Raw genomic sequence first — 13,672 nt, 5'->3', positions numbered from 1 at the left:
AGTGCTCAAAAACGCCAAAAAAGTATTTAGGCGACGTGAACAAAGTAGTAAGAAAGTAAGAAAACAGTTAAAAATAGAAAAAAACACCCGAAATCCCGAAGCATGAATGTCCTTTCACATGTTCAAAAGCTGCTCTGGTCAGGTTGTTTGACAGGTTGAAAGACTGTCTCTTTCGTGCAAGAGTATACAAGACTAATAGAATCTAGTTTCCTGAGATAGGGCGCACTAAATTAACCACAAACTGTTATTGATAACTACTGTAAATTCTTTCCTTGTGTCACACACAGCAGCCAACCTGACCCCTCTTTCCATTCATCCATTTGTCCCCGCTAAAGCCACTACTGATGAGTCCAAGGAGGAGTAGGTGAACCAAGGCCCAACACCCTCCTCCTGGATCCACTCCTGGATCCACTTCTCAACACAGGACCTCCCTCCACCCTGAAAACCTCTGGAACCAGCTCACACACATACGCACACACTGATTTTGACATCATACACCCAGCCACTAAAGCCTGGCAGTGAGCAGCACAGGCCTTGGCACAGTTCACCTTAATGAGTGGCAGCTAAGAGCCCGGTTTCACTGCTGGGTGGCTAAGAGAGACAGAGAAGCAGAGAGAGAGAGAGAGAGAGAGAGAGAGAGAGAGAGACCTGATTGAGCAGGGTGGATTGTGGGATTGGCATATGCTGTGTGTGTCTATGAGGCCTTGGCCGGCCAGCCGGCGACTGAGCTCTCAGGGCCTCCCTGAAGTGATGCTAAACAGAGAGAAAAAGACAAATGAAAAAACATAACCACAATGGGGATTTTGCCCTTTGTATGGACAATTAATTAAAATCCATTTATTTCCTCCTTTTATCTATTGTGTTTCTCTGTCTCTGTTCTGCTGAACCAAAGCTTGTAAAAGCTGGCCACAGAGAGAGGCGAGTGTGGCCAAACTGGGGCCGTCCCATCCAAACCACAACCAGCTGACAGCCTTCAAGGAGCTGCTGAATAGAAGAAGAGGAAAAACAATGGCTGCTCTGCATTCGAGAGCATGTAGGCAACTGATGGTCTCTACAGGCCCATTGCAGCACCATTACACTGAGGCTGGCTCTTGTTAAAAATACGTTCAGCCAGTAATTGGCTTTCACAAGATGAAGTATATTCAAAAAAAATAAATACATGTTGCCCTGTCATCATATTATTTTGTGTAACGAGCTAATCTATCAACTAGAAAAAAAGTTTATGTAAATTGCTGAATAATTCAGTGTAGTATTTTCTTTTCTTTTAAAGGAATCAATTATTTTTAAATAACAGTTTACACGGTCTGCCACCTCTATGCTTATGGTCTGGTTAGGTTTAGGCAGCAATTGTGGTCATCGTTAAAAGAAACCACTGAGTTTTGGTAAGATGTGAATTGCAATCATAGTCAAAGGTATCAGTCAGAGGATCTGTACATCCCACCATCCAACCTTTTACTCCCTCCCAAAGGCCCAGTGACAGCAGCATTTACAAACTTTTCAATCAATTCATTGTAATGAAATTGCAACAATCACAATATCCAGGAGTCAAGAAAATCAGTATGTATCTTTTTGTGTCATCTTGGTCTGCTGATTTGCACTATTAGCAAACAGAGGTGGATAGTAATGAGTCACATTTACTCTGTTACATGTAAGCTACCCAAGTCACTTTTTTTAATAAATTGTACTTGTCAGAATAGTTATAACTCAGCATACTTTTTACTCTTACGTAAGTAAAATGGGCCGTATGCACCACTGAGATCTAGCAAGTTCAGTTTTTGGATTTCAGTATTTCTAAAACCCTGCATACAGCAATGCTGGTAAGGTGATCCTAAATGCCTGTGTAACTGCATTTCTGTGTAAACACAGCTGGCTAAATGCTAAGAAAACAACACTGCAAATGTCCTTGTTAAAAAGGATCAAAAACACCAAAAGAATTAGGGTTAGGTTTGTGCTGAATTAGGTTACTGGCATTTTTCGGTCCAACTCAGGAATTGTACATGAGTAGATTTTTAGAGGAAAAAACATTATTTTTACTCTGTTACATTTGGACAAATTCAACGCACTAGTTTTATGGGGCGGTTGTGGCTCACATGCAGAGCTGGTCGTCCATTAACTGGAAGGTTGTTGGTTCGATCCCCAGCTCCACTCCCCACATGTCGAGCAAGATACTGAACCACGAAGTGCTCCCGATGCTGTGAATGTGTTAGTTTCTGTTTGATAGGCTTTGCCATCACTGAGTGAATGTGTGTGAAAGGGTGAATGTGCCATGTAGTGTAAAAGGCACTCCAAAGCACTTTACACTATCGGTTTGTACCGACACTCGCACCGTTCTCACACAGTGATTGTGATTGGCCCGCAATTTTTAATAAAGCATTACAAAGTATGATCTTGTCTTTCCTGAACGTTTTATTCAAGTCATCCATGATGGTCTTCAAACACACACGTCACACACTCTCGGTTATGTGAACATCGACAGAGGCATTGGAACGAGCAGTAGGTTTTATCCCTGTTGGACATCACTTCTGAGTTCTCTCACAGTGGATCATGTCCTTGGCTTCTTAGTGAAGTCTCAACATCCCGCTGTTTACTTGGACATAGAGTGTAGTTAGAAACAGGGCTAAAGGTTATATGCATATAATAGCCTCTTTAACAGTTTATGGTTTTACAATGACCAGGTCAAAGGGTTGTATAGGTTCTTAAAAATTGCCATTACAGTACCTAACCTGTACATACTGTACATCTTTGCATATTCAAAACAAAATGATTCCCTCATAAATGAATGTAATTCTAAAGAGATCCCTATAATGCAGAGGAACCCTTCAGAACAAAAGAGTACATTTATTTTGTTTTTATTTTACAATTATTGCCTAATGTGTGTATAATGTTTTGATTATGTTTATATGTTAGGTTTATTACAGCATTATTTTGCCATTTCTTTGCTTTATTATGTTTTACTATTTTATAAATGATCTATAGGTTCTGATGTATACATTTTAATGAAATGTAAAGGAGTAGACAACCAATGTATCAAATAGAGGTAAATGTTGATGGTGAATGAGAATGTATGTATACTACTGCAATTATGTCAACTGCAGTCCTTCAGTCAGTTGAATATTTGAAGCTCTGACAGCAAATGATTAAAAACAAACATTTTTCGCAAATGTTAACACTTTTATTCCATCTGTTGTTTCATATTTATTATCATGAAATCATGAGGGATTGGCTCCTGCCCCCTGCAACCCCTTTAAGGATAAGTGGTAAAGATAATGGATGGTGGATGGTTATTCTATGGTAAATGTATTATTGATTTAAAAAAGAAATGTAAAATATCTGGATCTAAAGAGTCTGCATGTATCTCATTGAAGGACACAAAACAAATTTATGTTCAATGCTAATACAGCTTCCTGCAAGTGGTTACTTTGAATGGTGATAAAGTTTAAAATCGATTTAAATGTATAATGTAAATTGGGTGTAAATGTATTCTATTTCTTAATGTGTATTGTTTATATTCCAGTAATATTGAATAATGTATAATGATATATAATATAATATAATGAATAATATAATGTAAATTGGGTGTAAATGTATTCTATTTCTTAATGTGTATTGTTTATATTCCAGTAATATTGAAATGTGCCTTAATTCAAAAATGTTTATTATGACTGCCTTCATGAGACATCCACCTGACTGCAAAATCCTGTATATCTTGACGGGTTGTTCCACAGCCTGCTCCTATAACTCTGAAACTATTTAGAAGTCTTATTCTGCATCTGCAACGCCTCACCTGTCCAACTGATGCGCAGGTGTAAATCATTTCAGTGATCTCAGTTTCACCATTCCTATGTGGACATCTTGCATGATTATCCTTCAAGTGGAAGATAAATAGAAGAGTAAAATAAATTAATTTAAAAAAAAATGTTTGTTAACTATTTGCTTACTTGTGTTTTTAATCAATGTATTCAGTTTTGGCTGAACCTTTATGCTACATTTTGTCAGGGCTTCATAGATTATAATCCATTACAAAAGTTGGACAATACACAGATGCTAACCTTTAATACAATTAGAAGTCCTGATAGGTCATAATATTGTAAAAGTAAGCCTAAATGGGGTTTTTGAGTGACATATTTATTCTTTCAGCAGTTATCTAATATTAACGGGGTAAATGTGATAGGGTGTTTTCTCCTGACGGGAAGAGCAGGCGAGATTTATGTCGGCGTTATTAAAAACATCTCCCAGCTGACGCTCTTCCCCTTTAAAGCAGCGCAGTGATGAGTCTGGGTAACAGAGGCTGTGCGCTCAACGGGAGATCCGCTGCTTATTCCTGTGTCACAATTCTAGTCCACTTTCATCTGATGAAATAATCAAGACATTGCTTTTTACAGTCATCGGATTTCTGTCTGGACAAGCCGAGGAGGAGCTCTTTAATTCCGGGCTCTAACGGACATTTTCTTCTGGCCCATATGGAGCTGAAATGTTGAAATTGCTCCATTTCAAGGACGCGCTCTTGGTCTTTTCTCTCTCTCCGGCGAATGATTTGTGTTGAAAAAATTGGATTGCGAACCATTCTGCGAAGATCCCGTGTTGTGTCAGCCCCCCCTCCCCAACGTTGCCGCAATAAAAGAGAAGATGAAGGGAATGTGATGGCAAACGCTGCGTTAAAACAGTCAGACGCGCGTCCTGGTTATGTGCGACGCATGGCGTAGGTTTGCTGTAAAGGATGTGATCCGACAGGAATCCCTGGTTTCTCGCTCCGCTGCCTCCTGAACAGAGTCGCTCATGATGCCCAGGGCTTTGCGGAGACTGCTTCATTTGGTGCTGTTCTGCCCTCTGTCCAAAGGTCTGCAGGTATGCACGGGGCAGCATGATGTCCACCTCCCTTTGTTGCAATAACAGGGTCCACACGGTAAATTATGCATGTCTAATTTACTACCAGGACGATATCTGCGTCGATGGCATCTAAGGTCCAGTCCAGTCCAGATGCATCACAAAATAAGTCTTAAAAAAAGGAGATAATTATGCTACATATTGGCTATCTTGGTCTTGTCAAGTGACCAGCTGCCCATTTATTTACTGTTGTGTAGGCCTCAGTGGGAAGTATTTATTTATTTATTCAGGCACTGCATGTAGTCAAGTACAATAGTTCTTAATCCTTTAGAGATATAATGCATTTGGTGAGATTTGTCATGCATCAGATATCAGTGAGCAGCTAAACAAGACATACTGTATCTCTTCTTACATGTTTTAAGAAAACTGTTCATGCCCAAAGAGGTAAAATTATCCAATATTCCACAAAAAGGCAAAGATCAGTTTTTGTCCTCTTTCTAACCCACACCCTTCCCACAACCCCACATAACTGTACTGTAGTGTACTTTGTGACCCTTAGCAGAGAGGTTTGGTCCACATGTTGGGAACTACCTGACTACATAACTGTATATAAGTGGTTACACTAACTAGCTCCACCATGACCAGCTGCAACAGTAAAATATTGCTTATACATTGATGTATCTGTATTAACTGTGTAATAATGTAATAAAATATCAGACACAGATGCCATTTTTGCTGCAGGATTATAAGTACATTATACAGCACACACTTATGTTATTATGTGATACCTATATAGTATTTTTGCAATAATGTATTGGTTCTTTTATTTAAAGGACATGAACACATTCAGATCTCTGCTGTCGGTTTTTATGATTAGTTGTCACGTCTTCTTGGCTTACTGTGTCTTCTTCTTCCCATCCACCCCTTTTTCGCCCACCCTCCTAAAGAGTCGTCTCCCAGCCATTAAGGTGAAGTATCTTCTTCTGGCATGGCTGGGCATCCTCATCGCCAGCTGGGTCATCTACATGCAGTATGCCTCTTACTCTGAACTCTGCCGCGGGCATGTCTGCCATATGGTCATTGTAAGTATGGTCTCTCTTTTTTAAAATACTTTATTTAGAGTTTTCAATTTTACAATGACAAGATATATTGAAAGGACATACAAAACAATGAGAATAGAACAAAAACAGTTTACAAGATTACAAAAGTGTCACAATGTTGACATCTCAGAGCAATGTAAAGTAACATTGACAAGTGAATCGAGTTACACCCCACCAACTCATGCATCCCGGCAAGTCAGAGTCCCTATGAATGTGAGGTAATTTGGCACTGTGAAAAGAAAGGTCCCCATATTCTCTCAAATCTATTCTGTGTATTATTCAGAAGAATAGGTTTCTTAGCAACCAGAATTCCTAAATGCAGGGCTAACTGCATGTTGTACAGCAGCTCAGAAGTCTCCTAAGTATCCAAAGATGGCCTGATTGTGGTTGGGTTGAATGTCTCTGGAATAGGCTTTTTTTTAGAGCCACTCAAAGATCAAAAATCAGCAGAGCATTTGTCGCATTTAGAAGACAGTGATGGGTTTCAGTTTTGTTTTTGAGTAATGCAGTCTATGCATCACCTTGTACTGGATTAACATGTCGCGTATGTAAATAGAACAACAAGGAACCCAGGACATTTCCCTTTTCCCAGAACTCTGTTGATATCTCTGAATTTAAGTCACTGGCTCAGGCTTCCCTAACAGGATCTGAAGAAATCAAAGTAGTAAAGCAACTGTAGGGAGCAAGAGATTTTCAAGAAAAGGATGAGCAGTGTAATACCTTTCCTGAACAAAGAGATGAAAAAAAGTGAATTTTGAAGATTGAACTTAGTACTTAATAGAATAAATGAAGCAAATTTGCCCCCTCTGTCTCCAGAATGCAAACACCCCATCTAACTATCCAGGCCTGAATAAGTATAAGTCTCTTAATACTATGAAAGCCATTCATAACTCCGTCAGTGTGGTGGTGATCTTGATGCTACAGAAAGCCCAGGAGTCAGAAATGTAGGTCACTGTATCATTATGTCTTTACATTCTGATGTACAACAATCTCTGACAGTGGCCATGCCTCAGGTTTAAGTTTACGTAGGAAAATAGGCATGAGGCAGTACAGATATGTAAAACCTTATTACGTAGGTTACAGGGTTTGTTTTTGTTTTTTCAAAAGAAAGGGAAATATGGCAGGACAACTGGACACAAGGACTATCTTGGGGGCCTCTTCCTTCATGCATGGCCTTTGACATTGGGCCCAGCTGTGCCCAGCACTTTCAGCTGTTGAAAACAGAACAGGCACTGGGACACAATGGTGATTGGTGATAACTACTCAGAGAAATTGATGCACAATGAAAGATCAATGATGTAACCTCATTATAACAAATAATCACATCTGCACAACAGTGTTCTTGCATGCACATTGATGTAGGCTACAGTATCTGTGTGCCTCAGTGTTATACAATGTAATAGATAAAAGGTCAATATGCTTACAGGGAAATATTTCATGCCAATGAAATTAGTGCTGATGATGCAGGATTTTGCTGGGTATACAAAGGTTTCTGATTTGCCCGTTGTTGCTTTGTATTTTGCTTCTAGAGATCTAGAAATCTTTAGAAATCTGTCAGTAAACTGCTGTTTCGATGTGAAGGCTTATCAGCATTTGTGCCTTCTCAGTTGTTAGCTGTGCATAGTGCAAGTGCATGATCTGTGCTCATTTTGTGACTTTATATGACAGAGCATACACATGGGATGCAGGTCAGTAGGCTACTCCATACTGCTGCAATGTTTATAGTGCAAACTGCAATGAATGACCTACATCAGTAAGAACAGCGGTATCATGGGAATGCAGTGGTAAAAGTCGTGCAAAATCTTAAAGGAATATTTGGACATTTTTGAAAAACCAACATTTAACTTATAACTTTAAACAATAACTTGTTAAATTGTGAGATTTAGAGCTGATGGTAGGCAGATAGTGTTACCTTTTGGACAGAGCCAGAGCTTGTTGTTGTTGTCTTGTTTGTCTAACTCATGTTTTGGACCATATTTTGTTTATTTATATGCAATATTTTCTAGGAAATATACCATAAGCTTGTGTGGAGTACCAGTAGTAATATTTTACCCATTCTGTACATTTCCTAAAAGCATTAGGGGAAATATATGTAGAATGTCTGATTTGCTCTCTTAAGCCCATGGAGAGTCTCTTAGATTTGGGCAGCAGCTGGGCAGGCAGGTGATAAAGTCAGAGGGTGAGGAAACCAGAAAGCGACTTCTTCTTCTTTTTACATATCTTTGTATAAAAGTTGGATCTGTTTCCTGTGGTTAATGTAGTGCATTTCCTGTTTCCTTTTGCAGTGCGATCACTATAGAAGGGGCATAATATCAGGCTCATCTTGCAAGGCATTGTGTGATCAGAGGACTCTAACCCTGCAGCGCTGCATGTCCACCTCCTCCACACATCAGGTAAAATAAATACACACACAACCTTTTTGGCTAAAGACCAAACACTTCCAAAGCCAACGATTCTGATTTACTAGCATGGAACAAAAGGATTTTTACATTTAAAATATTGAATAAGGATATTGCAAACATATGCCTTTGAGGCCTTTGAATAGTCAGTGTGGCATCATACATATTTAAATTGTGTGAAACAGATTTTCCTGCTCATTATTTTTCCAGAGAAAAAACAAAACTCGCTTATACCAGAAAACTACATTTAGTATCAGACATGATTAAAAAAAAAAGTCCTCCATTTTCATATAGGTAGTTTTAAGCAGCGCTCATTTGTGTAACAGCTAATGGTAAATCAGTGTGTAATATATTATACAGTTCTGAACACTTGTTTGGCTTGTATTCAATTGATGCCTGTATTTAAAAAAACACCCCTACCACTGGCCTTTATGGTACTGTATCAGACACATACAAACATTTATACATACCATCTTATCTCTTCCTATTGTCACATTCCTATACTTGCAGGTGTACAGTGGACTGTGGAAGGAGAGACCTGTTGTGATCAAGTGTGGTGTCGAGGATCCAGTGAAGATCGATGGGGCTCCAGACTCTGTACTGCGACAGGAGATGAGCTTATTTGACAAACCCACTCGTGGAACCTCTATGGATGAATTTAAAGAGATGCTACACAGTTTCCTCAAGGTCTTTTTTTTTCTCAGCAATTACACCATAAAATATATCATATGGAACAACTACCACCATAGAAAGCAGAAGCTATCTAATCAAAAACTACATTTTGGACCTGGATTTGAATATTACCTTTTTTATACCACAATTACCACGTAATAACCAAATTGTGTCAACCTCCTTCTTGCAGGCTAACCTTGGAGAGCAGCCATCTTTGAACTCCTTGGTGGACCGGGTCATTGCCCTGGCTGATGTCAACCAGGATGGCAAAGTGTCTCTAGCAGAGGCCAAATCTATCTGGGCTCTTCTCCAGATCAATGAGTTCCTCCTGATGGTGGCGCTGCAGGAAAAGGAGCACACGCCCAAGCTGCTAGGCTTCTGTGGAGACTTGTATGTGACAGAACATGTGGGCCATAGCTCCCTCTACAGAATAGAGGTGCCTCATTACCTGCAGGCTCTGGTCCCAGATGCCTTAAGCTCCAGCCTGAACCACTGGCTCGCACCAGCCTGGCCACGCAGGGCTCGCATCACAATCGGCCTGCTGGAGTTTGTGGAAGAGGTTTTCCACGGGTCCTATGGGAGTTTCCTAATATGTGATGCCAGTCCTCGCCACGTGGGCTACAATGCAAAGTATGACTGCAAGATGGCCAACCTGCGCAGTGTGGCATCTGAGGCAGTTGTACGGGGATATTTGAGGGGGCGGCGATGTGAGACTAATGCAGACTGCACTTACGGCCGGGACTGCACGGCCACCTGTGATCGACTAGTGAAGCAGTGTAATACTGAGGTTGTACAACCCAATCTCGCAAAGGTGTGTGTGCTGTTGCAGGATTTTCTGCTTTTTGGCGCACCTTCAGACCTCCGTGGGGATCTGGAAAAGCAACTACGCACCTGTGTGACACTCAGCGGCCTTGCAAGCCAGATGGAGGTGCATCATTCACTGGTCCTTAACAACCTGAAGACATTGCTGTGGAAGAAAATTTCTAACACTCAGTACTCTTGAAAACAGGTTGAGATGATCCAACCTGTACCTCTACATCATGAGTGAATTATTACATGAACAAGAGTACAGTAGTTTTTGCTTATGAAGCTTTGCCAAATGTTTTAGAGGTCGGTGGTTATTGATGTATTTTGACTCCACATTGACTGTGAATAACAGGAAACTGTGAAATAGTGAATATATAATAAGAAACAGTAGATGATGCAGACTCCTGTAAAACCCCATCATGTTTTTGTTTTCCGATGCATTATTTTGAGAAGCACATTAATTTGTTTAGACATAATACTCTCAGGGCAATGCCTATGACGTTATTTGTAATATGTAAGTAAATAAAATACGGTAGTTTCATAGACAATTCTTCTGTTTGTCCCTAGTAAAGACAGAAAGTCAAATTGTGACACAGTGTAGTTTTTGTACAACTGTATATTAGTGGAACATTGTTCCTGTGTATATCTCCATCTGAAGCAGAGATAAGATATAATTAATGGAATGAGTGATGCATACTGTATATACAGTAGCACTGAAATGTACCTTCTGGTGTTGATCTGATATTGACAATGTATTAAAATCGACCTGAAAGGACTGGAGTTGTTAAGGACAATCAGACATGATTAAACTTGAATGAACTTCTAATCGGTGAATGAGTTGGTGCAGACAATTGATTTTAAACACATTGTGATTGAAATGGCTTGCATGCTAACTGACCGGTGTCAGAGCAGGAGAAGTCAAAAGTTGGAGCAGTCATTCAGACTGCTCCAACTTTTGACTTCAGCTTTATGTATTTATTAATGTAATTTGTAAAGGGACCATGTACTAGCCTGGCATCACCGAACTCATTTGCAAAACGCAAAGCACGGAAGATAATGAGTGGGTATTCTGGATACTGTAGCTGTATGATAGGGATAGCTGTATTTACGGACTTGATGGGTAAAGAGGTTGCAGAAAGTGTCAGCTCTGCCTTCATACATTTGCACACTGCAAAACATGTGATATTTCAGTACATCACCCTCCCGGCAGAATAAATGCTGTGGTTGGTAATGCGTGCAAAATGTTAAAGGCATTCACAGCCAAGATGAAAACGTTGTGCTCATTTTGACCACGTAGGCAGAGGAAGGAAGAGCTGCAAGATCTGGAGTTGGCAGAAATGTATGATGGCTGTTTAGTCACCAGTCAGAACAGTGGAACTATCTATACTATACTATACCCAAGTCACATCTGAGGACAGCGTTGTAAGAGGAACAACTAAATCTGTCCAGAAAATAATTAGCAAGGTGTTTGACATCGTTGATCCACTTTTGTCTGATGTGTCAGACTCTGACCATGAGCCCCCGCTATCTGAAACCTTTCTGGAGATGAAAGCTGCTGCAAGTCTTTGATAGTAGGAAGCAAGATCAAAGCGCTTTGCCAAAGTCTCAATACACTGCATAGTGATATAACACAATTTAAGAACAAAATCCAACAGGACTCAAAATGTTCAAAGCATGCAGTCAATGCAGTCACTTATACCCCATGTTGACTCTCTCTGACAAAGGGTGGTGAAAAACAAAAGGGTGGAAATGAGTTTAGTATGATTCAGAAGATCAGAAATATTTCCAGTGGTAAAGTCGTGATATTCACACAGTCACATCACAGATGGGATGATGCCTGAGATTATCCCAGAACCATTTGGACTCGCAGTACAGTGTCTGTTCAGTCGCATGCTAACATGTATCCTGATATGTAGAACAAAGCGTGGAGTTTCATGAGATTGTGACTCATCACTCAGGTTGGCAGGCATGGTCAAAGGGTTACGCACGCTTAAATGGGCACAAACACAGTTACCTGTACCTTTGGCAACTGCTGCAGGGACTGTGCAGAGACATATGCCAACAGTACAGACAGAAACACACTAACTGTCTCACTTGTACCTGGATTGTGCTTCTTCAAGACAACCACCACCTAGGCGGGGCAATCAAGCACCGAAGTAATCCTCTGACCATAATGTTGCAAATAATTACCACATCCTGTTTCAGAATAAAAGACCATTGTTGTTGCTGATTAACCTTAAGTAGACACGCTGTTATTATGTTTTCAAATTTGAATTAAAGGTCTGTTAGTTGACAGTTCAGTTTGTGTTGAGGAAGAATGAAATATCACAATAACTGCAACAACTTTATTAAACAACTCTGGATTATTCTAACTGAATTCCTAGAACTGGTTCCAGTAGGTCATTTGTGCGTAAGGTTGATTTGCCCAAAGCAAAAGAGTTTCTCATTGGATCTCTAAGGGTGCTGTTCTTCACTGCCTGCTGATGCTTAGGTTGCAAGGCGATGTTACGCAGCCTAGCAGAGTGAGGTTGAAGTTCTCTGCCCTGTGCATGCATACGCTTGTATCTAATGGTATGCACATAATGTGCTAAATGAGGGCAAGTGTGGGTGGAACACTCAAGAAACAACTGTGACAGATTGGTGCAGTTTGTGGCCCCTGACACAGCTCCTCGTCTACTGCAGGCGGTGCCCTGTCTGCCACAAAGCAAGGTGCTCGCTGCACCAGTTGTCCTGTTTGTCACAGGCCTTGCCCTGGTTCTTTTTGGCACTAGTTCTGGATCTACAGTTGGTCCTCCTTTGGGTCTATATGGAACCCATACCTCAAATATTGTAGGTCCTGCCAATGACTTTTGCATCCCAAAATCAGTTTTTACTGTAGCCTCTGTGCTGACCCTGACGGGCCCCAGTTCCCTGTCACCTGCAGACCCTTCCTTGGGTTTATTATGGTAAGGGCAATCATTCAGATGGCAGTTATATACGCTGCTGCCACGCCTCTTGGTTGACTTTTGTCCCTGCACCTGTTTTGAAACTTGTAAAGGAGCTTTCTGTGTGATAGGTGGGAGTACTGGCCATGCAGATGGTAGAGATGGTTTTGTCTCCTTTCGACAGGGAACCCTGGCTGGTTTTACCCGACATGTCTTTACTCTCTCTTTACACGGTGGTGGTACTGGTCTTGGTTCACTAGAGGGAGATATTTCTTCAGCAGTTAGACCCACACTGTCCTGTGGACTGGGGATTCTGACTGAAGACACTGTAGGAGTCCTCTGTCTCTTCTTACAGGGAGAGGATACTGTGATGGACACAGAGGATGCAGTGGACACACTAGATGTAGGTAAAGGAGATTCCTCTGGGACTGTTTTGAGGGTCTCTTTCCTTTTGCTGTCCTTCTGCAAGACCATATTCTCTGCAAAAGTGAACAAGGGTCAATTAAAAGAATTTCAAAAATTGGATATGACACATGGTTTTCACATCCACTGGATATGGATACAATACATTGATATCATTATTATCATCTCATCATGAAACGTCTCCAATAAGCTAAGATGACCACAAACCGAGACTGAAGAAATACATATTCATGACCCTATTAATATAGACAGCCCACAGCAGTCTGTGGTTGCAGTCAAACTCCCAAGTTCAAACCAAATTAACAATCATTATCCAGAATATGAAACAACATGCAACTGCTGACAATTGTTAATTTGAATTTAAATAAGGATATATATGATAAATGTCTTGAGTGGGGGTCTGCTCTGGACACCCTTAACCATTTGTTGTTATATTTCTAGAGCAGTATCCTGCAGGCTAATGATATTTGCAGTTTACTGTATATTTAGTCTTATTCACTTCTTCTAGATAGATAGATAGATA

The 13,672-nt window shown here is 40.5% G+C and overlaps 1 protein-coding gene across 2 annotated transcripts; it reads left to right on the top strand.

Annotated features, from left to right (window-relative positions):
- Positions 1-2,542: 2,542 nt before the first annotated feature.
- Positions 2,543-10,620, top strand: dipk1b (divergent protein kinase domain 1B). Of its 2 annotated transcripts, XM_035668523.1 has the most exons (5): positions 2,543-4,845; positions 5,772-5,906; positions 8,210-8,317; positions 8,834-9,010; positions 9,186-10,620. In XM_035668523.1, exons 1-5 carry the CDS (start codon positions 4,777-4,779, stop codon positions 9,996-9,998), a joined length of 1,302 nt encoding a protein of 433 aa, XP_035524416.1. In that variant the 5' UTR covers positions 2,543-4,776; the 3' UTR covers positions 9,999-10,620. The 2 variants fall into 2 exon arrangements, with proteins under 2 accessions (XP_035524416.1, XP_035524415.1); XM_035668522.1 differs by having other exon boundaries at positions 2,543-5,906.
- The last annotated feature ends 3,052 nt before the right edge of the window (positions 10,621-13,672 follow it).

Source organism: Morone saxatilis, unplaced genomic scaffold (assembly GCF_004916995.1).
Source record: "Morone saxatilis isolate NCDOM2014 unplaced genomic scaffold, NCSU_SB_2.0 Contig21, whole genome shotgun sequence".
Classification (NCBI taxonomy): domain Eukaryota; kingdom Metazoa; phylum Chordata; class Actinopteri; family Moronidae; genus Morone; species Morone saxatilis.
This window is presented reverse-complemented; position numbering and strand designations above follow the sequence as displayed.

Coding starts and splice junctions, on each gene's coding strand:
- dipk1b (XM_035668522.1), top strand. CDS start 5,634: ATGTATTGGTTCTTTTATTTAAAGGACATGAACACATTCAGATCTCTG. Junction 5,907..8,209: donor ATGTCTGCCATATGGTCATT/GTAAGTATGGTC, acceptor TTCCTTTTGCAG/TGCGATCACTATAGAAGGGG. Junction 8,318..8,833: donor CCACCTCCTCCACACATCAG/GTAAAATAAATA, acceptor CTATACTTGCAG/GTGTACAGTGGACTGTGGAA.